Source organism: Lagopus leucura, unplaced genomic scaffold (genome assembly GCF_019238085.1).
Source record: "Lagopus leucura isolate 7727_CA_CO unplaced genomic scaffold, USGS_WTPT01 Super-Scaffold_100035, whole genome shotgun sequence".
Classification (NCBI taxonomy): domain Eukaryota; kingdom Metazoa; phylum Chordata; class Aves; order Galliformes; family Phasianidae; genus Lagopus; species Lagopus leucura.
In genome coordinates this window covers 4,833,316-4,861,057 of record NW_024962284.1, presented here as the reverse complement: position 1 = coordinate 4,861,057, position 27,742 = coordinate 4,833,316, and the positions used below count along the sequence as shown (strand labels likewise).

At 39.3% G+C, this 27,742-nt stretch overlaps 1 protein-coding gene across 1 annotated transcript in view; it reads right to left on the bottom strand.

Annotated features, from left to right (window-relative positions):
- The window catches only part of KIAA1549L (KIAA1549 like), a 98,210-nt gene that overhangs the window by 24,399 nt on the left and 46,069 nt on the right, over positions 1-27,742 (bottom strand). The window contains exons 7-14 of the mRNA XM_042882640.1: positions 27,273-27,406; positions 26,732-26,894; positions 23,873-23,932; positions 22,155-22,306; positions 20,599-20,770; positions 17,826-17,989; positions 12,472-12,662; positions 9,468-9,595 (exon numbers count right to left, since the gene is read on the bottom strand). Coding sequence (XP_042738574.1) covers positions 9,468-9,595; positions 12,472-12,662; positions 17,826-17,989; positions 20,599-20,770; positions 22,155-22,306; positions 23,873-23,932; positions 26,732-26,894; positions 27,273-27,406 — 1,164 coding nt within the window. The remainder of the gene's footprint in view (positions 1-9,467; positions 9,596-12,471; positions 12,663-17,825; positions 17,990-20,598; positions 20,771-22,154; positions 22,307-23,872; positions 23,933-26,731; positions 26,895-27,272; positions 27,407-27,742) is intronic.

The following is a 27,742-nucleotide window of genomic DNA, read 5'->3' as shown; positions in this document are numbered from 1 at the left end:
TTATCTTCCTTTTGGAATAGAAGATTGACTCTAAAACACGAGCACAAATTCTACAAAGGGATTCTTGCAAACATTTTTGAATAATTGTGCTATTGAAGGGAAGAATGTTTGCTCCATATCTTAAGTGACAGGAGCAGAGATCCTCTGCTAAAGAACAAAGTGGTCTGCTCTAGATTTATTTCCTCTGAAATTACACTCTGTTTTAATATTTAATCACTGCAAAAATTACAATAGACTTGTATAAGCTCAGCAGTTAAGACAGTCAATGATTTTTGTTAAAAAAAAAAAAAAAAAAGGAAAAGATTTGACAGTGGTAATAAAATACGAACCCAGTGAGTAAGCTTATTATCCTTCTGTGCATTCAGCATAGACTGGAGCTGACACTACTTAATCTTTTGAGAACTATATGGGTGACATCACTGTATCATTAAATACTGTCCTTCTAGCTTCACAGAACTATCCAAATACGATAGAGTCTTTAGCCTGCCTCAAATCCCCCGTCCATCCCAGGGTTGCTCAAAGTCCGAGTCTGAATGCTTGCAGAAGTGAGCACACCACAAGCCTGACTCACTGGAATGAAATAGCCAGGCTCCCACTGATGGCCATGCTTCAGGATCTCATAGAAGCAAAATCTGATGAACAAAGAGCTAAGTGCCTATCACAGGCAGCACCTCAATAGGAAAGCATTTACATCACAATGATTATAAAAGGAAAGCACACATTCTTCCCTCTGGGTATTTCGGATACACACAGTTATCACAGAAGCTGCCTGATACAGTTTTTTTTTTTCCCCCCCTCTAATTCACTAAAGAAGCTTCCATGCTACCCTAATGAGCTACCTCATTGGTGTCACGGCCTAAGAGAGGTGATGGCTATCTTAATTATCCCACTATCTTAATTATATTCTGCATGAGCAAAGGTGGTCTCTCCCAACAATTCAGGTGAGCTTGGATAGCATCCCACCTGTGGTTCACATACCAAGAAGTTGTGTAATCACTTCTCCTTTGCTACTGCCTCTGTGTTTGCCTGAACCAGGCATAGCAAAAAAGGTGGTTAAGCATCAGCTTATGAAATCCGACTCTCTTCAAACATTTTCTGCATATCTTACTTCACACAGAAAGCACCAAGAAGTGCAGCTGGTTGCACCCCAATGTTTCACAAGGACTCAGCTTCCCAAGCACCAGCTGTGATCAGGCACCCTCAGAGCATGGCTAGCTACCAATTCATGGGTTGCCTCCTCAGACCTCATTTCAGGATCAGAAGCCTGCATGTTTACCTAATCAGAGCTCCTCCAGTTCTAAGATACATTTAAAAAAAAAAAAAATTAAGGTAGAGAATCCTTAATAACATATGGCAGCCCTTTCTGATGTGGTGAATGAATGCAGAAGGCACAAGTGTCAGCCTTCTCATTTCTGAGTACAGCTCCTGCATCTAGCATAGTGTCATTTGCAAGGAAATAATAATCAAGTGGAACTAGAAATTGGAAGTGGAATTGGAATTCCATCTTAGCTTAGCATTTGTTCATTAAATGGTATTTACGATATAAAAGTATTTTTTCAATTGCCCTTTTTTCACTGAAGAGCAATAAAGAGCCCAAGATCCGCAGTTACCGGCGTGTTGCTGCAGTTCAGATTGGCAGTGAACCATAAGCAAATGCACTGGGAATTTCAATACTTGCTCCTATCTGTCTCCTTCAGAGAGAATTCACAGCAAGTTTGACAGGACTGAACCACAGCCACCCCTAACTTCAACGAATCAAAAAGGAAGCTCGCAGAGAAGTGGAAGTCCTTCAGCGTTTGCTCCTGATGTGCACTCCTGCCAGGGTAATTCCAGCCCTCTCAATGCTTCAGCTAGGTGAGCTGGATGATCACAGGAAATTTTAGGAAACCACCCAGGTGTTCTTGCTCCCTTGCTTATTATAATTAGCAAACTTGCTTATTATAATTAGCAACACGTAATTAAAGCAATGCTTTCAGTTTCTTTTCTTAAACAGATGCACACAAGCATTTATGAGGCTTCACTGCTCCTCCAACTCTTGCTTGTACTGTGTGCATGCATATATTGCAAGACTCAAAAGTTCAGTGGAAGAAAGTGGAAAAAACCCACCTATTTAATCACCCACTTAATAGTAATGTACCTTCTTTGAAACATCTCGTGCTAGATATTTCATGCCACGTGATTCACTGAGACTGAATTACTCTACTTTATCTTTCTTTGACTGAAGTACATTGAGATTTATCCAAAGCAATCATTTAGTCATGTTGAGGAATTGCAGTGAGGATCACTGTGGCCCTGGGTTTTTGGCCATGACTGGAAGTTTATCTACACATCACTAGCTGTTAGTATACAAGATTTGCTAGACAAATGCTGCTTAAAGCATTCTGGTCTTACCTTTCAGGGCAATTCTACACAGCTTTCAGAAGGCAATGCCAGCAGGTGGTGCTACCCACTTGTACCACTGGTGCTCCAGTGGTGGAGGAGCATCTGAGAGGCTAGCTCTGCATGTTTGAAAAATCAGCATGTAGGATATTCTGCTGTTAATGTTTTTATTAACTTATATAAGAAAAAAAGAAGTGGCCTGTGTCAGACTAAGACTCCCACACTAAGGATCCACAAGACTTCTTGTCTTGCCTTTCTCTCCCTCTAGACTCTTTTTCCTTCCCTTCCCAAAGTCATTACCTGTGGACCCGGTAAACTTAGAGCAAAATACTCAAAAGATGCACTGCCTGTCTTTCTCAGAAGCAAAAATTTCACAGATTCTGAAATCCCCAGAAAAAAGAATGGCATCGTCAGAGAAGAAACATGGAAAACCAGCAGCTGGGAAACATCTGCACAAGCAGGCAGAATGCTCTGCCTTTTCTTAGGTCTTTCAGAGAAGCCTTAAAATTTACTTTGGATAAAGCAAACGTGAAGATCATGACCATGTGTACAACATGCAATCAATTCTGAGTAATGGAAGGGCTTAAAACAATAAGAAAACAAATGGAGTATATTCAATGAAGACCTTAAATTTGACAGAGAGAATGTCGTCACAGATCTGAAAAGCTACCTCATTAGGAAAAAGTCTGCATTTGAGCATTTCAAGCAGAAACCCTGGCTACTTCATGAAAATTACATTAGTAGCAGGGAAATTTTCATTTTAGAGTAAATCTCACTATTTGGGAAAAAAGTTAGAAATTTTTAAAATCATTCTCCATGTCAACTGACTGTCTCCAGAATGATAGAAACCAGAGATTTTAGCAGTAAAGCAGCATTTGTTGCTGGAGGAGTTTATATGACACGTTTCCTAAACTAGTCCTGAACCTACTCAGGACTGAAATTCTTCTCTACAAGACATTGCAGTATAACAGTACATTTTTGCACACACGTACACCTCATTTCCAACACTTTCCCAGCAGTCAGACAGTACAATTCCAAGCCTTTCATAAACACCATAAATATTAAACTTTGAGGAAAAACAAACAAACAAACCCACCCCTTGTAGACTAAGAATAATAAAGAAAGCTCAATAATTTCTCCTGGATGTTAATTTTCTGATGTGAAAAGTCTTCTAAACACCAGGCCATATGTTTTAGGTATTGCAGTCCCACAGTCACACAGATGTCTACTCTTCTATTTCCTGCTTGCATTGTTGAGCTTCTATGAATCTATTTTGACCTATGATCAGCAACAAGGATTTCCACCTCCAAACAAATTTGTCCCATTTATTTCAACTTCAAATTCTTCCATGGTGTGTATTTCATAATGTTTGTACAGAATCCAGACTCATTACTTGGCTGGCATTTCTATAGCACCATCCTAAGCATGCTTAATAACTAAAACAATTATTTAATTGACAGTGTTGATGACAATAGAAATAAGTCAGATAGGGAAGGCATGTGCACTTACATCAGAAGACTATTCTTCAATAAAGTGACGCACTTTGAGCTTTAAAGTTCTGCAGAAATAATTTTCCACATGGACAACAAAGCCATGGATTTGCTTTCTTCAGTGCTGGCTTTTAGTAAAAGAGCATAACCATTCAAACTGCCACTGAATCTGATGGCATGAGCACCTACACACTCTTAACATCATTCCTTGGATGAAAAATGCTGTCAGATTCAATTAAGTGGCAAAATAAAGTTCATCCATAGGGAAGGCAAACTTAATTTATGAAATGTTTAATTGCACAGCCACCTGCCTGTCCCAGTTCATTCAGAGGTCTGTTACAACAGGCACATTCATTAGCAGCACAGGAAGGCTATTTTTCTTGCCCCCAAAAAAACAAGCACAGAAAGCAGCAGGAAATAGTATTGGCTACATCTGAAGAAACAAAGGGTTTGTGTCACTAGTGGGATGCTACCAGGGTCATAGCACGCTCTGTAATTGAAACAAACAAAAGCCAGCAAAAGGAATGGAAAAAATATGGGGAAATATGCCACAGAACCCAAAAATCTATGGGGAGTTTCAACAAGAATCAATGCATGAAACTTTCTAGAGGCTCAGGGAGAACAGTATCTGCTGCCAAAATGAAGAATTTCAGCTGTATAAGTGAAGTTTGTTAATTCTTACCTCCTCCCATGATTGAATGTCAATAAATGATTCCAGAGAAGTCTAGGCATTTACTGAGAGGGAATGAAAAGTTAGGTAAAGACCCCAAAAACATTTATGTAAATGAAGCAGATGCCTCATGATAAGGCAATAAAGGATGAAAAGAACAGATTCTTCTATCGGCACGCCAAATTCTTCCAACCACTCTGATTTGTCAGCCTTTCAGAGGCAGAGACATTGCGAAAGGGAATCATTTCACTTCAAATCAGTGCATATGCTCTAGTGCAGTTGCCTTGGCTGCTGTCATTCTGAAAATAGAAAGACAAGAGCCTCCAAAGGAGATAGATACATCCCAATCAGCTGTGACCCTCTAGAGTCACCAGAGAGCTTGGTTACGTTACATTAGAAAGCCAACATTAAAGAACCAAAAATTGGCAAGATGAAACCCTTTCCATCCTGATATTGTATCCCACCCAGCACAGGATTTTTCCCAGAATATGTCAGTCTCTCAAAAGGTACCCCTGTAGCAGTCTGTCAAAGCACACTGCTACATCACTGTGACTGGACTCAATTGCTTGTTAACATATTTCATTTCAATTTGAGTCACTGCAGACAACTGCTCAGAAATTCTGAAAGGCTGGCTGTATCACTGAGCCACATCAGACAGCGTGAAAAATGTGGCCCACACTTCTGTAGAATAAAGGAAGCAGTGTATCATAGCTCAGTGAGGTTACATCCAAAAAACACTTTGATTTTAGCTAAGTTAATAATACAGCCAAGCTTTCCTCCTCAATACTTTGTTCTTACGGACACTTGATTTTCAGAGATCTCAATCAGATGAACTACAAAGACTAGATGGAAAAAAAATTAAAAATATAAAAAGCTTCTGCCTGGACAGAGAAAATTATGTAGTCACATGAAAAGCTTCTGGTATCTTAAAAAGGAGTGAGGTCTTTGACTGAACTACTTCTGAAAAGTTAGATCTATTTTTAAAAACAGCATCCAAATTGCTTGGAAGATGAGAATTGTTCCAGGTAGCATTCCTAGGGTCAGGAATGGAAGGTTTCTTACACAAGGAAGTTTGACTCCTTGTGAAATATTCATGTCATCTGTGCCTTTTTAAGCTGATGAGTTTCTAGTACAAACCTGGACTCAGCTACAAGACTTCTCAACTCAAGAGGTACAGAGCCATGTGTTTCATCAAGAACTGCAGGAAAACAATATCCTTCCATCTCCTTAACATACTTTTCATTCTTCCCCCCTTCCCCCCCCCCAAAACAAACAAGGATTCACACCCACCCAAAGATGCCAAAAGCAAGGTTGCAAGGTGAAGCACTCAAAATCTCTAGGAAAAAAAAAAATGGCCTGTGTAACTTCTGCTGGATTTATTTCGTGAGGAACTAGAGAAAGGAAAGATTTTACTATAGGCTGCTGTAATTCTTCAAGCATATGTGGATTCAACCATTTGCTGAACACTGAGCCCTGGTAAAACAGCAGCTGAAAGTGCTGACGTTCTGTTGTTCTCTTCCATGCTCTCTTTTGAATGTGCCTCAGAAAATGTCAGAAACTGACAGTAACACTGTTGACCAATTCATTCACTTCACAGTCCTCGATCATGTGCAATTGAGCACTGCTTAAAACAGGATTTCAGTCTAACTGTCCAAAGACAAAGGAAGCCCAACTCATTACCTTCCAGACAGAAAACTTTGTTAAAACATTAATTTGCAATAAAAACATAGAAAAAGTAATTATCTTACCAAAATGTATCACTATTGTAATATAAAGAGGTAATTTGTTCTGGTTTTGTTCAGAACCAAGGCTCAGCCAAAGAGTTCTCCTCATCCTCCAGACCACCAGGTGCTTAAGGCAAGCCTGTCAGCCTACTGTGGGATTTTACACTCTTCCCTCTCAGCCCCGACACACGGCATTTGGAGTCAATTTTGATACAAACCATACAGAGTTCATGTACTGAGGTAACATCCAGTGCTGTCATTTTTCCATGCAACTAAATGTCAGCAAAAAATAGAATCTAAAATTGGTCTGTAACTATGGCAACAAATGAGCCATTCCAACATGGAGTCCCCACATCAAACATGTGACCATCAAGGGATTCATTCCAGTTTTAAGATTCTGCTTTTCTAAGAAGAAAATACGCAGCTTCTCTTGCTGACATGTGTATTAGAGGTGGCAGCCTACAATCAGGCTAGAGCAGGTTTAGACAAACAGCTAAAACAAAAACAGCTTCTTAAACTGGAAGGAAAAACAGCCAAGATATTCTACTGATGCTAATCACACCAGATATAGATATTCTCTTCCAAAAAGAACAAAAAGCCAGAGATGACAACAGCATTTGAAATCATAGCACTGGGGAATAAAGCATAGCTCAGTGACAGAAAGTAAAGGTGCCTTGATTTTTGTTTTTTCATTTCTACTTCAAGAGGCATTTGGTGTGACACAACTCAAAAGTCAGAAACATTTGCACATGCATATGAGAATAAACGTGAGGCTGGTTCTGTAATTCTGGTAAGGCTATTTCCTTTTCCATGACCTAATCTTCCTTCTTGTTTTGGGGAACTCTCTTAAACAGTTATGCTTCCAGCTAGAAAGTTCCCATCTCTTTCCCAGGAAACCATGTTGATCCCTCTCCATACTTTCTCCTGGAAACCACCAGGTGACCCATTCTACGGCCACAGAAATGAAGTCCCTCCAGAAGTAGCTGGGGTCTCTAGCAGAAGGACAGCTCTGCACACAAGGTATTTCATGCACAGGTTCCTTCAAAGCCAGAATAACTAGATGGCAAGAGCTTATATTTCTCCCATCTTGTATAGACGTTGCACTACTACTTTCTAAACAGGTAAATCCTTCTCTTTCATTTGCCATTGAAGTTCCAGATCTTGCTGCCAGCATGCAGATGCAGTAGGAACAAGTGGCAAGGATCCCCAGAATAAATGGAGTATGGTGCTAGAATTTCCCTATGGTGCTAGAAATCATTCATCTCTTTTGCTGCTCCAAACAAGGAAGACCTTAACCACATTAAAAAAAAAAAAAAAAACCATCAGAGTTCATATCTTTTTCATATCTTTTTTTTTTTTTCCCAGAAGAGAGAAGGTAAAATAATCAAGGAAAGAAAGCAGTTACTAGTTTTCCAGCAGAAATTGAAAAGTACATAGTTATTGTTACCCAATAAATTTGAAGCTAAAATGAAATTAAGATTTGAAACAAAGGGTCAGGATTGCCATGTATACGTGGAAAGGTTTCTTTAAAAACAAGTGTGTGTTCTAGATAGAAATGCAGTACAGCCCAGGATGTTAGGTGTTAGTCAGTTTTTGAACAAACTGGATACTCAACAATTTTCTTGGAAGATTTTAAACCTAACAAAGCAAAACAAAGAATACCATGAACTAAATTATTTTGCCAACAATTGTAAACATTACCTGATCCCTTTTTTTAATATTAGCTTCCTGGAAGCTAGAAAAGAAAAAGTAAAAATGACAGCTTTTAACTCAGGAAACCATAAACGTCATTGTCTTGAAAAAAAGACAAATTTGAAATAGTAAAAAAAAAATTAAAAAAAAAATAAAATCAAAAAACCTACAGATTTATGGTCCTTAAAAGTTAAGGCAATTAAATTTTTTATCTTGATTATGAAGGAACAATTCTCTTTTAGATAGATCAGTAAGAATACCTGTTGTTATAGGACTGGAATACAGTCACATGTCTATTATGAAAAAGCACTGCAAGAAAGACACATTAACAAAGGAAAATGAACAACTTCCTTGTGTGTAAACCTGCATGAATCTCAGTGAAGCTGATTGAAAAAGAGAATACTATATTTACACCAATTATATTGTTCCCCAAAGATGCAGTGCTCTGTGATACACGAATAGAAAGAAACGAGGTCACTCACAAAAAGCAGTATGATTTTGCTGTACAGAACAAAGGCCATCTCTGGTGCTGTGTAGCTGTCACTATAGTGCACTGCACTTCTGCTAAGGCAGCAGAGTACTTCTTTGCATGGCACTTTTGTACGATGAAGACGCAATGATGGCACAATGTCACACCAGGACTGCCATTAGAACACTCCACAGAAGCTGCTCAGGTGACTTACTGGAGAAAGGAGACCTACACTAAGATTTATTCTTTATCTGAGTCCTCACTTCCACACAAATATTTCTAAAAAAGAAGAATTACAAACTCCTGTTACTAACAGAACTGAATGAGGCCAAATCCAATTTAATTCCTTCCCTTTATGGGGAAGTGATCAATTGGTTCAAACACAGTGTTTTCTATTTGCATGTAGAATATAGCCATAGAGGGAAAGTTGTAACTCAAAAAATAGAGAGATTAACAAAAGAAAAGCAAGGAAGAAAGGGGGGATTGGACCCAGCTCTCAGCCAATGTTCCTGATACATCAAGTCACAAATCACCACTGCCAACAAAGGACTCGCAAAAAACATCCAGCACAGTGTTCTAAGAGCATCAGGAAACGCTGTCATTAAGTGCTAGTAACAAAAATCCATGATGTGGAGGATTAGAGATGGGAAGGTAAAGCTCTGAACATCTCGCACTTTTCCAATTTATTTTTAACTATTTAATTAATTGTTATCAGAGCAGTAATGGAAACGAACAGCCTATACAGGAAAAAAAAAAGCTGTAAACCCATTCCACCTACTAGGCATCATTGCGTGTACAGCAGCTTGCTGGTTTAAAAACAAATGGAAAAATAAACAATCAAAACTTGCAGCGGCCCATGCGTAAAGTAAGCAGCACACTGCTGCATGAGAGCAAGAAATAACTGTCAGCAGCAAAACAGCTGCCAAAAGAAAACACCTGAAGGACAGCTAAAGGCACAGGAGGATGGCTGTGTCACATCCAGCACAGCAGTGGGCACCACGACGGGCGGCTGCAAGCAGCTCTCACCAGCAAACACTTCTCACCGTTTCTTTTCCTGCCTTCGTCTTTTGTCACTTTCTGCGGTGCCACGACTTTCTGCGGGGAGCTCCGGCTGGAGCTGGGCTTTCCCGACTCGTTGCTGATGATGGAGCCGTTCTGGCTCGGGGACCGACTGCAAGTAACCATAGCAACAAGAGAGGCTGTAAGTTTTTCACAAACCTCGTTTCAAGGTTATTTCATCTACACAGTTTGCACCGCTGAGTTTTCAGGTCTGATTTTGTACCAGAACGGTGTTGAATATAAATAGCATGCACAAACACAGGAAAAACAGGAACAGACTGATGGCAGGAGAGCACTGCTCCTCAATTAGTTCAGGGCTGATAGGCATCTTAAGCCACACCAAAAGCAGGCACCTCTCATGCACAACCCTCACAATGACAGAAGTGGCATTGCAGCGGACAGAAATCCTTGTCATTAATTCTGTGTCATTATACAGCTAAAACGAACAAGACTCTTGCTGTTATAAATGCAGCTAAAATAATTTCTTCATTACTTCGCTTGCATCAGCACACAACTATTTTCTCAGCCACAATGCAAAATCCGCTAATTCCCTTATCTCCTTTTTACCTCTTTGCACTGAGCACAGTTTAACCAGCTCCATTATCTGCTGAAACTCCTAAGAAAATGTTCTTTTGTTTGCAGGCATTGCATCTCCTTGCACTAAAACTGCCCCAGACAGGCTGAGGAGGGAGGGCACAGCAGCCTCCATCAGTGCTGGCTCTCAGCAAAGAGCAACCCTGAGAACACGCAGTGTACCTCTGCTCTGGGTGCTCAGGATCAAGCTCTCAGCTGAAGTACTCTTCTTTTGGGGGTGGGCAGATGACTCAGTCTTAATGCACAACTCAAGAAACACAGGCCAAGGTAGAAAATATCATCTTTGGTGCTATTCCAAATTGATGCATGGTGTCAAATTGTTCCTAGAGGTGAAACTTGCCATCTATGAGACCTGCATAGTTACATATGCACCTACCTACAGTTAAACACTTCAGATCATCACGGCTGGTAAAAGGAGAATTTAAACAGGTTGCATCTAAGGAAAAAACTAGTCACAAGGACTTACGTTTAGAGAGAGAAATCCAAACAATTCTACTGCTGTCAAAATAGCTTTATACCCAGAAAAAGGTACCAAAACAAAGATACCATAAAGATCAACCCATTACTGCCATGCTATACTGCCAGTATGAAACATTCATTTACCTCTTCTTCTGACTGCCCTATCCATGTAAGAGCATTTACTGTAATCAGAATGGGATGGGACAAGTATGAGGAACTAATTCCTGGGGGCTCTCTTTTGAGGACAGCCTGAGCAGAAAGACGTTTGACACCAGCTCTCCCCAGCTCCAGGACTTCAGGAGAACTCAGCACACACTCTACATCAGCTCAGCTTGAGGATTTTCTTGAAGTTCTACTGAGGATAAACATTCTTGAAAAGAATTTCTCCCCTGTATATCTCCCTGCCCCCGCTAATGAAGAGTCCCAGTATATAAATTATTCCAGGGACAGATCAATAGCTGAAGAAAAGCTGATCTACTTGGGAACAAGGAAAAGAAACAAGTATAGATAGCTTGCACAATTATTTCTGCTCCCACTAAGGTAAATATTCATCTTTTTAAAGCAATCATTGTACTTATTATCTGTGAAGCTTCCTTCGTGATAACACCAGAAGATATTCTGATCAGTTACCAGCCACTTCACGGCAGTTTGATTTAAATTGACCTTTCCAGACTGCAAAGTAACCAGGATGAAAGAGCAAATACATAAAGGTCAAGAAATATTTCTTCATCTTAAGAAATCATTAAGTTCCACCCCCAGACACAATTCAAGAATGAAAAGAGATTGCCATTCTACATGTTCTCACTTACTCAAGTAATCACTGAGAAGGAGGTAGCAGTAACTCTGAAGAACCATTGCTAAGAACGGCACACAGAAGCATCACAGGTTTTTGTACGCTTCTTTAAAGAGAGCAACTTTCCTAGTGAATTCCTGAGTCAAGATTGCTAATCCACATTTGCTTAAAAAACAGGCAGATTAAGTAAAGGGGGGGATTTCTATACCCATTCCAAGGACTGAGTTAAGGTTCTTAATCACTTTTTTTTTTTTAAGACTATTAAGCAATAGGGCAGGTTCACCTGTGTCAGAATGGCTCTGGAGAAGTTGAACAAACATTTTAAAGAAAATTTTCTGCAAAGGTTTATCTGTGATAGCACAGCAGCCAGTATAATGGTGATCTTTCATTCAGTTTCACTGAGGATGGTACAGGGTAGACCTTACATAAAAGTTCCTACTGGGAAAGGCAGCGAAGAACAGATTCTTGAGGATTCCACCATAAAGGAAGACTTCAAAGTTCAGGCAGAGGTACCATTGAGCACACAGTGGAGTAGAGCAAGGACTAGTTGGGTTCCTGGAGGGAGAGCTTCTAACATGCATTCAACCCTGAAGACTTACTTTGAAAAGACTGTAAACCTGAGAAACTTTAGAAACTGATGTCACCTAGTCTGTTCTTACACACTCCAAAGTTCAGTCCTGCTACAGATACTCTGAATCCAGAGATCCTGCTTTGATGATGTAAATCCATGGATGCTCAGTATTTGCTCTCCAACTGATGGACTGATGCAGTCTGCCAGCAGTGCTAAAGCAATTTACAGTCACAGAAATCTTGTCTTTTGCTTTATTTGAAGAATGACTGGTGTTCATCCTCCAGAGTCAGTGTTTATTTTAGGTTTTCCTCTTGCACAAGGCCAGCAAGCACAAGACAGGCACTTCTCATTTAACTCCTCTACTCATGTACAATCTGTGAAGACTCTTCACTTTGGCTTACCTTTCATTTTGCAGCAAACTTACACATCCAGTACAGACTAATGTTATGCCAAGTATATATCACGGAGGAATCATCTGCCACACATGGTGCATGGGTACCAAACCCTTCAATTTTCCCTAAGCCATGCAACACATACCCCATTCACCCTTCAAAAATGCACAACTCCATACCTTTTCCTTGTTTCATTGGATTGGGCTGTTTTAATGGTGCTCCCATCCTGAGTGATTTCTCTCTCCTGGGAGGCAGGAGCATCTCTGACTGGAAGTGGAAGTACGACAGTCTCCTGAGTTACTGGTAAAACTTCATCTTCGGCCCCCTGCTGACCTAGATGTTGCTTGGCATAGTCAAAGCCTTGTACTGGCTGCAAAAACAAGTGGGAGAAAAAAAAGTTTCCAGAGTGTGTCATATGTTAAAAACAAAATTTCCACTTGAATATACAATTTTCCACTACTCCTTCACTTCTTGAATTAAATAAGCTAGAGGTAAAAATGTGTAGATTGCAATACAAATGTCCAACAACACAATTTTTCTGATAAGATCTCCATTACACATACTTAAAACATGATTAGTATCGAACTTGGCTAACCTTTCTTTCCCTGTCTGAACACCCTCAGAAATTCCTTTGACAGACAATGCAAAAGTGAATATAAAAAAAAACAGAAAACATGAAAAGGGAGAAAAGCAAGGCCATACAGAAAGCAAAACTTCTTCCATAAAAAAAAAACTCTTGTTTCCAAAGGAGGCAGAAGTAATTTATTCCAGATGAAAAAAGGAAAAAAAAAAAAACCCACAAATGAAAGTTTCATGGGCAAAATTCTATCCCCCGCCCCCCAATTTATTCTTCTCAGAATAATGAAATCACATTCCCTTTGGCTTTCAAGTTGCCTACTGGGAAGGTTCTCATTGATTTTACTTGTTTCTCTTGGAAAGTGGCATTTGCAAGAGGCTTGCAGCCCTGGCAGCCAAGAGCTGTGTGCCCAGCCTGAAGCCATGGCTGTGCTTTCCTTGCTGCCTCTGCAAGCAAAAAGCAGAAATGACAACACATTCAGGGCAAAGCAGCCACTGAAAGGTGGATTTTCCCAACAGAGAAATTAAATAATTCAAGCAAAACTTAACTTTCAAAAATGTATTCCTATCAGGAAGACAAGAACCGCTCAGATATTTCTGGCCAATTCTGGGACAAATATGTAACATGCAAAATGTTCTTGCTGCATTTAACTGAGTTAATTTGTCCCATAAATGTGCATTCTTTCTGAAGTACAAAGACTATTTGCAGAATGCTAAAAAACCATCAAAAAACAATCCCAAAGATAGGTAAGGCTGATTTTAACCCTCAAGCTTACTTTGGAGAACACATCAAAATTACCCATTTAAAACCAAGTGGTCCCTCTCAGGATCCTGTCCAGCTGCTACTGAGCATTTTCACTCCAGAAGAAAGTCAGGCTGATAAAATATCTGCTGATTTGTGCACAGAAAAAAGAATGAGCTCTTAAAAAAAAAAAAAAAAAGTTTCCCTTGTTCTGTCACTTCCTGAATCTGGGCTATCTCTAAAAATACATATAAATTTCACAGGCAATTTCAGTCTGAGAATGAAAAGTTGCGTCCTTAAAAAAAAAAGTTTTTGTTTATGGGATGAGTCTCCTGCTTTCTGTGTCGTCTGCTCCAAGGCTCATGATTTCTGATGTGTTCAAATACTTCAGAATTAATCTGATAAACAGCTCCAGTGTATGAAGGAGATACTAATTGGGCTAACTCTGGTCTGGGGAGCAGACGTCTCCATACACTGGCACGATAGATCTTGCAGCTTACCAGAGGAAAGCCAATTCACCATCACTACCCCATGGCAGTCATGATGCTACCATCCCTGACAGTCTTCTGCTTGCCCTCTTCTGAAGGCAAGGGTCCATAAAAGCAGCCACTAGCTACCAAGGGAAGAAAAGAATGAGAAAAGGAAGTAGTATCTTTGCAAAGACTATTAGGGTGAACTACTGCACCCCATCCCAGACAGTAATACTTTCAATCAATAAAATGCTTTTCAGCCTTAGTATCTGTATTAACCATCAGTCAAAACTACCCCAGTTCTTCTGCAAAAATAGGCATGAAAAAAGTAAGTATGATTAAATCAGGTATTTCTCCACAGTGGTCAAAGAATATTAGATACAGCCTATAATTCATATCTTACTTAAAAACAAACAACAGAAGAGACAGAATACCAGTGTTTTTACAGGATCCTACAGAGTCCCAGCTTGTATGTGCCAAAGGAACAAAGTAAAGATTATTTAATCTAAATTCTACTCACCACCACGTCTGGTAACAAACAGCATCAAGGAAGAGCTGAAAAAGCCATCCTCAACAGCGGACATATTGCGTTAAATAAAATTTGATCTTGGAACCCTGCTCTGAGAAAGTCCACAGGAACAGATGGCTTTACCACCCCTGAAGGGAACTGGCAAGACTGAATCACCATCAGGCATTGCTAAAGCACAGCAAGGATACGTGTCCAATATGGCCACAGAACTCAGAGAGACCGACTGAGGGGGATTTGAATATCGATTTAGAAGACATGATTAGATGATTAAATTGCATTGCCTGGGAAAGGGTAAAACGAACGTGGAAAAATGTTACTGGGACATTTTTCCTTGTAATGATTATGAAAGACGCTGATATTTAAATAAAGAACAAAAAAAGGGAACAAAGAGAAGAAAGGATGGTTATCCCCTCCTTCTGCATGTATATCCACAAACACAGGCAGTGTTTGTTTTTTCCATTGTTTCTTTTTTCCATGCCCTTTACCAAATTGATAGTGGCTGTTTTCTCATGGCCTACACTTTTTTTTTTCTGGTGGGTCATAGACTGCAGATCTTATCTCTGTTTACATTCAAGCTTATACTGGCATGCACTAAAAGAAAGGAATGATTTCAGATTACAGTCTTAAAAAAAAAAAAAAAAGCATGCTGTGAATTCAGAAGCGAGAGCTAAAATCTAGCATCTGCCCAAAACCTCAAAATAAAAACAAGCATCTCAAAACAAAAGCAGCATTTCAAGAACATTAAGTTCAATTTAGAATTTCACCTATTTTACTTTTTTTTTTTAATTTTACAACTGGAAAGCTGTGAAAAATGAAAAACTGGGGAAGAAAAAGGTAACAGTGCTACTTCCCTGCAACTTAGTCCGGATGTCACTGGCTCCTCAGCCAACTCAGAATGGCAACAACACAATTCATAAGATACTATAAAATACACGGTACAAGAAAGGTCATTTTTAAAACCCTACTTATTTAGCTGTCAGCCTGTGAGAACAACAAAGTCATTCCTAAATTACCAGGCAGAGGCAGCAATCCTGCTGTTACATCGTACCCCACTCTGCAGAAGGATATTTAAGCTGGGCATTTCATTTCCCCTCCATACTGTGCTCAGGCATCCTACCCGCTGACATGGGACGAGTGAGTCCCCAAGGGCTGTGGCAGGCAGCTCTGCTCAGTGAAGAACTGCAGCACCTCTCTGCTTGCAGCAGCAGGAGGACTGCAGTGATGAACAGGCTGCTCTGCTCTGCCAGCTCCCCTGGCACAAGGGAGCACCGCTCAAAAACAGCGGCTGAAACCCAAGGCTGTAAGCATCCCATGAGATTCTCCTCATATCCAAGAGGTATCAAAAACATTCTAGTGATATAGAAAGCAAACCTCAGGGTTGCACAAACAATATATTAAAGCTGTTCCTTAAATTAAAAATCACTCTGCTGCGACCACACTTGCAGCTCAGATGCAGCATTAATCAAGCAGTCTCAGGTACTTTTCTAAGCAATGAAATATTCCATAGAATCATTGAATGGTTTCGGTTGGAAGGGACCTTTAAGGTCATGTAGTTCCAACCTTCTGCTGTAGGCAAGGACCCTTCCCTGTAGGTTGCTCACAGCCCCATCCAGCCTGGTCTTCAGTGCCTCCAGGTAGCGAGCATCCACATCCTCTCTCAGCAACCTGTTCCAGTGTCTCACCACCCTCACAGTAAAGAATTTATTCCTACATATTCATTTAAAATGTGATGTAGATGTGACATCATCAGCTACTTGTATTGCCAAACCGCAGGGAATGCAGCAGTTATAGTTCAGGCAGTTATTGTTATTCCTGAGCTCACTAATGCTGGAATAAACAATAAAAACAAAACCGTTCTTTTCAAAATGATCTTATAACATTATCTTCCTAAAATACATTCCCTAGTCCTATTTTAAGTGAAGATGCTGTAATTAGGAAAGACAAAAGCAGTCCATTTCCATCCTATTGCTGGATTTATACTTGATGGTCAATACAGCAGCGTATACTCCAGGCTAGATCTGTCTGAACCTTTATGAAAGAACATCTTTGTGAAACTAAGCACACATCAATTTAGCTTTCATTTTTTTCAAATTAGCTTTCTATTAACAAACTAAATTACATTTATTTCCTTGATTGTCAAAATATACCAAAAACAAACTGAAGAAGCTTCTATACTAGCACTGTAGTTCGGATCAGGAGTGCACCTTTGAAGTAAGTCTCCAAGTTACCTTCACTGACCATACTTTGATTCACATCATACCACAATTTCAGGGCTCACGAACCTTCTTTAAGATGAAAGAAAAATAGGAAAAGCAGGCATTGCACTGAAGTCGCAAACGTGAGCAAATGTGCAATAAAATCATTTGAAATGAGTGTTGGGTGGATGCTGGCAGCTCAGCACCAATTGTTTTGTTCTGCAGATCCAACTCCTTTTTGACCACACTGACTGCTGGTCAGCAAACACAGACCAAGGGAATAGGTTTCCACTCGATCACCTACATCATAGCCTTATTACATCAGTTTTCCTGGAGAAAAGTCAAAATTGCAAACTCTTTTTCTTTTTGGAACGATAACTGTGGAATATTACAATAAGTTCATTTTCTGTCGCAACTCCAACCAGCAATCTTCTTAAATAGTAACTTCACTCAGCTGTAACATATCCCATAATGATAACAGTTCAAAACAAAGTACAAATTAGTCTCCCTTGTACTCCAGCTAGGACCTGAGATTACATATAGGAATTAAGTTGTGCATAATATTCACAGGAGCCTCAATCAATCATCATCCATATTTTAGACATTTGAGCAGGACATCATGCGACATTGCAGTGATATTAGTTTTTCGTGTGTGTTTGAATATTACTTGTTTCAGTTTTCCAGATCTAGTCTTAATGCTACTTTGGTAATATCAAATAAATAGATAGGCATATTGGGAATGAAATGAAAATGTATTTTATGCATCATTTTTGATACAGCTGACACCAGCTGTACCCATCTGCAGCTGTGCTAAGACGAAGAGAAAGGACCTGTCATATGCATCACGCCTTCCTTCAGCTCTCCCCCCAATCTACAATTCTCAGCAAAGCAGAAATCACAATAATTCTCCTGTCTGTTGCTTCAAGAAACCAAAGGATCCATCAATTACACCCAGCAGAGAAACAGAGTAAAAACTTCAGAAAGCATGGAGACGTCTTGGATTTGCAGATCAGTCACTCACTTTAGCTCTTTGAGGCAGGTTCATCATGGTATCCGGTTTGAAGTCATTCTTGTTTTTTCTGCACAGAACTGCTGTAATGATAATGATGATGACTGTAACCACTGCAATGGGAGCCAGCACCGCTGCAATGATCCACAGGTTGTTCGGTGGGTTCTTCACCACAGCTACAGAAAATTGAAAGCCAACATTGGTAAGTTTCACTGTGTAAATTAAAGACACAAATTGCTTCCAAAAGCGCCTTCAGCTGCCTCCACATACTGATTAGTATAAAAGGATTGCTAGTACCCATTTATGCCTTTATATTTCTTGAGTAAAAATAAAAGAATCAGCAACACTGTTCAATTCGCATACGTGGCAGCAAAAGCTGCCATCAGCTCCCAAGCCATGCTAGATGACATTAGATATCACTGAAATATTCATTTACAGAATAAATTATTTTTTGTAAAGAAGAGATTTAAGTAATACATCCTCTACTTTTCAAAACATAACCAACTTATAGAAAGATAGTATGTGCTGAATGTAATGCACAGAGCTCATGCCTGGTAGCACAGTCTTAACGGCTGTACCAGAGTAAATCAGCTCAGCTTTTTCAAAGACAACAAAGCTAAGCATGCTAACAGTCATTACTGACACCAGCAGGGCAATAACAAAATGCTTCTCTTGTGCTCTAGGAATATTTTGTCATAGTTAAGATCAAAATTAATCCATCATTTCTGAAAGAGAATTGGTAAGGATGGAAAAACTATTTGCAGCTATATTAATAATGAGACGAGGAAAAGGATACATTTCAGAAATGGAGTAGCATTTAAATGCTTTTAGATTCCATTTCACCAGAATAAAGTATTTTAGTATGCATGCTCCAACTCGGACTCACGTAAGAGAACCTCCTGTTACATAAACCCATTACCATTACATTTCTTCCTTGAAAAACACCAGATAATCTCCTTATGATTCTGCATTTTCCTCCAGTGAAACGTATTTTGTGGACTTCCACATGCTTTCTCTATTTATTTTCCCGTGCCACTGTTGGCTGGCATGGATAGGCAATTGTGAGCATATCGATGTAAAATAGCCTTTTCTACTTCCTTGGGGACTAATGCTTTCAAATGTCATTGAGCTTATTAGCTGTCAGAGGCACACAGCGTATTTCAGGATCAGACTGAATGCACACCATAATGCTCTGACTCTGCAGCAGTTATGAAAGCCAGCTGAAAGTGTGTTTGAAGGCTGAGCCCATTTTCCTTGCATTTCTGCACCCTCTTGCAAAGCCAATGCAGTTTGCTGGGCTGAGCAGGAATAGCACCATTATGTACCTGATAGTAAGAGTATGCCTACAGACTGCAAAAAAACAAGCTGAACCCCAGGATTAAGTAACCTTTCAAGGTTCCCTTCTCAATGAGCTTGTGTAATTCTAAATTAATGAGTCTGAACACACATTTTGGGAATGAAAAGGCTGTGGGGAAAGAAGGAGAATCTGAATTTTGTCATAAAATAATAACGTTAAGCAGAGAGCTGTTCTGTGAGCAGAAAATTATTGAACAACTATGATCTGTGGAGGATGCAGAAGAAACAATGACATTGTGACAAATAGGACTAACATTTAGGAGTCCTGGTTTTAAATCCTGAATTCAGTTACTGTCTTCAACGTTACCATCAATAAGTCAATCTGTTGCTTACGCAAATTCAACAGGATTTTGGAGCAAGCTTTCATTTCGCTATAACTCAGTCCCTCATCTATGAAACAGGAACTCCTCTTTTTTTTTTTGTTATTATTCATCTGTCTAGCCCAGACTACGAGCTCCTTGGGGTAGATATCTTCTCTTATTGCATTTTGGTACAGAACCTTTCAATCTGCTGTAACAGAAATTATGAGTAGAAACAAAATGCACATGAAATATTTTCTTTGAAACACAAAGGCTGACTGTAAGCACTGTGTCTAAAAAGAGACAAACTGATTCCTTAATAGAGTATGAAGATAGTTCTACCTCCTACATTTTAAGCATCCTGGTTTCGGAATCTCAGTTACCCAAGGTCATAATTTTCACTTCTGTACATTTTCTTTACAATACTGTATGCACATTTAACTTCTCTGAAAATCTATAGATGAATGAGGCTGCCTTATCAGATCACACAAGTACAAAGTTAAATGATCTGTGGCAGCTGCTACATAATTACCTAAATATCCATAAAAGTAACAAAACTCCACAGAGTCGTAAAGCTGCTATACATTCTCTACAGCTGCTATAGCAAAAACAAAGCTGCTAAACATTCTCATTGCAAACAAAATAGTTTAGATTTTAAATACTAGGCTTTATGGAGGCAGGAATGGAAGTCTGCAATTTTAGTCCCATAAAAGTCAATAACAGAGGATGATCAAATCCAGGATTAGGTACAGTATATAGTTCATTCCCTGGAAATGACACCATACTTCAGCCTTCTAACTCAATCATATGTTTATGGATGATACATCAATTACTTATTATAGTGGCTCCTTCTTTTCCTATCCCCATTACGTGTAATTATTTCAGTATCACTGCTCCTTCAGGCAGAGAGATGGCTGAAGTAATGGCCCCAGAAAGTCCCATTTTATCTGCTATTTAGCCAGTTAGGAGATTGAGTACAGAAACCCACTATAAGTTTAATTTCACCTGGACCAACACCTCAGACAATTGGAGAAATTCCATTAGTTGAAGGCATCAATTCATACAGTAAATTGTTGTTAAAAAGAAAAAAAAAAAAGATTAACAGAGAGAAACTTGAAAAGGACTCTTACGATCAGCTTGAACTTGAATCACATAACCCAGCGTCAGGGCCATCCGCTGGGAGTCAACAGTACTCAAAATTTTGGCAGCTGCAGTGCCCAACAAAGGTTTCCCATTGTATAAAGTATAGTATGTCAGTTCAGCTGGCTCCTTGGGTCCTGGAATTCGTTGGATTTTTACCATCTTTCAGAAAAATAAGAAAATGAGAGAAAGAAGTAAACCCCATTTGTATCATATCATTGCAAAGCCAGCAAGAAGTAATCTGAAGGCAGTGCATGCAGACTGTCAGATCTGATATAAGCATAAGCTGAAGGCAAATATTACAAGAGGAGCAGGGTATCCCCTCTACACTACAGTCTATTAGGATTAGTGAGCACTGACTGCCTTCATGAAAATCCTTAAGCGTAATCCTAACGCAAAGAAAAGGCATACAGTAAAAAGGAGAGGTTCAAATGCTTGGACAATACAGTCCTCCATAAAGAGGAAATTCTTAAAATCTGCCCCAATGTTGAAAACCACGCTTTGCTAACACATTGCAGCTGAAAATTTCCCTCACATTTTACTGCCACATTCACTACTCTTAATCCTGGGCTAGCAATAAGAACTGTGCTTTCTCAGTTTTACTCAGGAAAACACCAGCAGAATTTTAAAATTGAACCTCTTCTTTTCCTGAGAGCAGAGGAAGTGCTAAACACCTCGAATGACAAGAGCGGAAAGGAATTTTGTGATGCTTCTCTATTACGTAATAAACTATTATACATCATATTTTCATGGAAAACGTTGCAGAAGTTCACACGTTCAGTCTGTAAAAACATACTCCTTTTTCAGATTGTCAGTGAAAAAATATACGGAAAAAAAGAAAGTGGTCATTTGTTTTTATGTCTCTCAACAAGCAGTTCTTGAAAAAACAACACATAGCTAAAGGAAAGAGCAAAATCTTGTCATGGATTTCACAAAAGAATTTCCCTTTGAATCCCTCACAACTAGCATCATTTGGCCAAACTACTGAGACAGCAAAATAAGAACTTTTCAAACAAAAGAATGGTAAATATTGCCACATAGTAGTAAGATGACTAATAAATTACTCAGGGCTCAGGTGTCTACTTGATAATGTGATCTGTGGACATATGATTTGATGACTAACCTTGTAGAAGAACTGCCACACACATTTTTTCAATAAAAAGGCCAAGTTCTACTCTTACTGAGTTATCCCAATGATAGAAGAACTGAGAAACACCTTTTTTCCACACTTGAAAACAAAAATCAGAACTACTCCTTATGTTGAGAAGGAGACTTCATGCTAAAATACATGTATTGTATCAGTCTTCACAGCAGCCAAAGACAAAATATTTATTAGCACTGATTAGCTAGCTTTTAGGAGATGAGAGGCATGAAAACACAGCTGACCTCAGCAAAAGGAACCCATTATTAATGCCCGCGTATTGCATGTGCTCCTTTGGTGCTCATGAGAAGAGACAGGAGCTTTCCCCACACATTGAGGCAGCATGCATCCAGACAAAGCTCTTCATGAAGCACGTTTAGGTGCAACTGATGTTGGACTGATCACCTGCACAGTGTAGCTGCCCACAGTGGTGGCACGTTTAAAGCGTCTTCCTTGCTGATGGGACATCATGAACAGCGGGGCCAAGCGCTGCTCCATTAATCTCGCAAAGCTCTGATTGTTCAGTCCCAGTAACGCAATATCAACCCCTTGTATAACTGCGGGAATGGGGAAAATCACACATCAGCACATCTTACACAGATAGATTAAACAACATGCAGAACTGTTTGACAGGGATGTACCGACTCGCTGAGAAGAAAAACAACTGGGCAGTGTCCACAAGAGTTCTGTCCTCTCAGGGATTCTCTGCTGACACACGATGCACTTTGTCTCACTCGCTGCACTGTTCTGAGATAATGCCAACCATGCTTCAGAAAATTAAACCTTCTACAAAAAAAAAAAAGTCCAAGCCATTCATTTACCAAAATGGCTCAGAAAAACACCTAATCCATAATCTCCAACACAAAGGTCAGCGAAGAAGTTTGGGAGCTGTCTGGCTTTATGCTTACCAAAGGAACAGCCAGATGCTCCTGCTAGGCAAACAGCAAGGCTTTTTCCACCCAGCAGTTTTGAAATCTGAAGCTGGAGCTCCACACAATTGTTTAAAAATATTTATATTTGGGAGCATTTATCATTGAATAAGCATTTCCTAAATGCTAATGAATATAAAATGTAAAATAAAATAAAATGCACACTAAACTAAATACACAGAGTTCAAACAAGTGATACAGCATGCTCATTTAGTTCATAAATATGTATGATTTTTCAGTGTTATTTAAAAATTCATCTGGGATCATCATGAGGAGCTTTTTTTTTTTTTTAAAACATTATTTCCATTGTAGTACCAACAGTATTCCACCACTGTAAGTGCACAAAGGCAAAAAATGGATCATCAGTGGGGGTGCTGCACTTGAGAGGATGATCATCTCTGCATAAATTTATTTTTAACCTGAAAATTACGAGTAGACGTAACAGGCACCAAGTCACACTGGATTTTGGAAGGAGATTACAGAATTTACGCCATTTCATGTCAGGCACCTTTTCCTTCACTCCCCTGAGTATTAAACAATTCCAGCTACAAGCACACTGATAAGAAGGCTGCTGGATCTAGTGACTCAAAGGTATCTGGGAAGAAGGGTCTCTCTCTCTCTCTCTTTTGCTCACTCAGCACTTCTTAAGTCAAAATATATCTGAAGGGGAACTTGATACCAGTGAAACGACCTTTTTTTTCTATAAACAATATGTTATGCATTTAAAATTTCAGGTGGAAAAAATGCAAAAGGTCCCAGGCTGGGTCAGCAGATTCCAGCACGCTTCCCTTGGCTTAACATATCACCTCTTTTTTCTTCCTGGATTTTGTCTGCAAGTCTCTTTTGATTTCAGATTTAAATCCAAGTTGCAGGAAAAAAAAAAAAACAAAAACAACGTGTTTTAATTCTGAAAACAGCTGCTCTTATAAACACTTAAACCCAAAATGGCTAAAATGGCAAAGCAAGTGCTGAACACAAGGAAGGTCTCTGCCCAAGATGACAAATCACAGTTGTGTCCAAGAGTAACTTTGGATACATTTGTCCAGTTGAATGCAACAGGAGTGTTCAGTGGGCAGCCACTTATTTTTATACAAAATCACTGTGTATAAAAGACACTGTAGATGTATTACTACAACTGAGTACTAAAAGTTATTCTCCCAAACACGTGGAAGACAGAAGAAGATTAAAAAGTACCTGTGATCACCCAGTAGTCCCTAGTTGACTCTGAGACATCAAGGTTGGGATATTCCAAAGCTTTAAAACAAAAGTCAAAATTATTTCATAATATTTCAACACCTCACACATTTTATGTCCCTGAACAACACAGCCAGACATCAAAAACTAGCATTGATCTTTTCCATAAAGATAATTACATGACTGCTCAACTGAGGAAGAAGATCTAGAGACATAAATTCCAGGATTACAGTTTCTCTTCCATCTGAAAAAGGACACGAGATGTGAACTGTAAAGGTGCTGCTGCACAACACAGAATATATCTTCTGCTGCCAGAATATTTGCTAGTGAACTTTCTGTGGGTAAAACCAACGATTACCTATGATTAAAGACGATATATGATATCTCCATGCTATATACATCTCTGCCACTTTCTCTACATGAGTAATCCTCCAGGAATGTAAGAGAACTTGCCATGGTCATTCTGTGATTCAATCCTTAAGTCAAACCACAATTTAAATATAAAATACTATTAATTAAAACACACGAACGTCAGCTTCCATTAACCAGAATACAGTTCCACATGAACTACAAACACGATTAACAAAACTGTGAAAATGGCTCAGAGTAGGCTATAGGCACACTGAAACCACAACACACTGCAGCATTTAAGGTATTACTACCACATGTGCTTACAGCTGTGAGAAACTGATGTCTGCTACTTTGGTGCTTTTTGTTATGTTTTGCATCTCAAAAGCGCACTAGGCTGTGAAGCTCAACACACTGCTAATTCTTTATGCACACCAGCTTTATCTCAATAGATTTATGCAAGGTGGAAAGCATTATTACTTGGAGTTTATTTCAGAAGATATCACTGCTTCCCACATTGATACGCTGCCAATAAGTTACCTTGATTTTTAAACTCCACAGTGGTTTGAAATAGTAAACACTGTACAATATCTGATCATGAACAGTAACTGCTTCTAAGAAGAAATTTCATTGTATGTCCTGAGCTGCCCATTTCCACGACAGGCCGCAAGGGCTCTGGAAGAGCTGCAGAGTCCAGGTGGAAACTGTGCTCTGAACGTGACAGCAACATTTCTCTGATAAACTGAAACCACTGCACTGTCACACAAATAAGCATAACACACTTGTCAATGCAAACATTTTCACAACGCGTGCCATCAGTCTGAAGCCATAAATTCTATGCACACATTAAGAGCACGCATTTGCTATATCCCTCCTGTGCAGGGAATAAAACCAAGAACTCCAGAATGAAATATAAGCCATTACTTGTTAAAGGAGCACTTGCTAAAGACTCAGTTGGGTCAGTTCATCACATCCAAGGACTGGCAGAGACGTGACAAATGTCTTCTACAGCTGCTGACTATCAAGCACATGCCTGCACTGCCTTTTGCAAAAAGCACCAAGTAGTGGAAAGTCTGATTTAAATTGAAACTACATCTGTTGGTACAGCAGAACTCATCACTGGGTGTTTTCACCTAGCCATCTGGTTGCAAATATTTGATGTGGATAAGTAATGTCTTAGGATTAACGTACATTCCTTTTTCAAACATTTGCATGACCAGTTAGCTGCAATTCCCACCCTGTTCACTCTGTAGAGGGATCACATACACCACATACTTGTTCGTTGGGCAAGTACCTGATGAAAACCTGCATGAGATGATTACGGTTGGGCTCTTTGTTAAGAAGATATACTTGCCAAAAAGGTAACTTGCACCTTTCCCCAGTGCTTGTTTTTCAGTAATCTGGTTCTAGTTCTTCCCAGAATCATAAAATAAACAAGGAGGACCTTATTAATTTTATTTGAAGCTACCAATCTATTCAGTTGAGTATTCTGATGCTAAATACACGTTTGGCTAGTGCTTGCAAAATGAAAAGTTACAAACTACTCCAGCAATGTTACAGCATTATCAATGACTTTGATGGCTACCAGAAGCCTAACCAGAACTTTAGGGGTATTTGAGCACAGCAGATCAGATTTATTAAGTATCGCATGAAGGCACTTTACCTAATGCTGAGATCAGCTGAAACATGCCCTTACTTAACCAAGCACCACTACCATGCACAAATGTACCTATTAGGTTTATTTACTCTCACTTCCAGTGAGCACCAGTATCTTCCAGTACATGGATAACCTGTCACTACAGCAAGCTTAATTACACAGACTGCATTTACAAAACAGATTAAACAAAAATCCACATTATGAGATGTCCCATCTCTTTATTCTTTCTAGAGAAATTAGCAAAGTCAGAGATCATATATACCATGCAGGCTGTATGATACAACTTCATCTAACTCTGTACCTCTGATTCTTCACACTGGGGAAATGCAAGTGAATTATTGACACAACATCATAAACTGAGTAAGAAGCTCAGCAGATACCCAACGACTTTCAGAAAAGAGGTATGTTGGTAGAGCTCACCCACTAAACAAATGTGGTGGCATGCTACTGAGTCATGCACCCGGACGAAGCACTGAGGGCTCAGTCTTCCACATAGCAAAGGGCTATGCTGAGGATAAACTTTACACGTTGGACTGTGTTACTCTGAAATAGCAAACTGAGGAGATTTTTATTTTATATGCTATTTAACTTTGCCTGGAACTCAGCATAGGCTTTTTTTTTTTTTTCCTTCTATACACAACTGAAGTAGAGACTCATTCCCCCCTTCCAAAAAAAAAAAAAAAACCCACAACTTTTAAGTTCCCACCCACTTCATTCTTTTTCTTAAGTTTAAAACAACAAAGTTATCATCAAAATAACGTATGATCTGCAAGCATCAAGCTGAAGGTATTTTGCAATAGGAAAGCTTGGTAGTGGTTGATCCTACAGGTGTGTGCTGAGAAGCACATACTTACACTCTGCAATGGTGAGAGGTGGGTAGGTTAGATAGAAACCCACCAGCTCAGCTGACAGCTGATTAAGAAGGTTGCTGGAAATCGTGCCATTTAAAGTTGTGCTTCGATTGTTGACTACATAAAACAGAGTGACAGCTTGAGAGACTTTGGAGGTATTCAAAATCTGAAAAAGAGGTGAAGAAATAATGAGTAGTCTCGTTCCACTTCAGTAAAAAATAATAATAAAATACAGCAAAGAATCACTGGAGCAGGCAGAAAGGGTGCCTGAATATTCAGTAAAAATATAAAGCTGGAAAAATTACCTTATCCTTCATCTCTATTTGAATTTCAAAACAGCAGTCTTTCTATAAATCTTGTATTTATAAGTTTACTTCTGATAAACAAAACTATCTCATTTCAGAGGAAGGCATAAACTTACTGCCACACTGACTGACAAAGACATTAAGTTGAAATATATTCTATTGAAATACAAGTACACGCATAACAAATAATAACCCAGAAACTTCAGCAACAAGCACTGGCAAAGCGGGCAATGCTGTACCTGAACTGTTAGGTTGTTGCTGGTGTTCCAGACCTTTCTTTCAGCATCTTGAAATGCTCTCTGTAACCTTTGCTCCATCGTCTGAACAAATCTGCATGACTGTATATTATCTGTTTGACTTACAAACTGCAGCTCTGGAAAAGTAACAGTGCATTTCTGTGAAGACCAAATATGCTTAGTTGCATAGCCTCTGTGATGCCCAACTGCAACATGGTCAGCATACAAGTTAAGCAGGTGAATAGTGCCACGCAAGATCATTTTATATCATTTAAGCATGGCACTGATGCATAAAATGGTAAGACCAGCACACTGCATGTTTAGTCAAAGCTGGGCAGTAAGTGTACCGAAACAGAAGTTACACTCTAAAATCTTGCAAGCCATTGGCTTTTACAAGATACAATAAGTTCTAATATTGATTCTCATTCTGTTTGTGCTAGGAATATATATTTAATATATGTGTACATAAATAC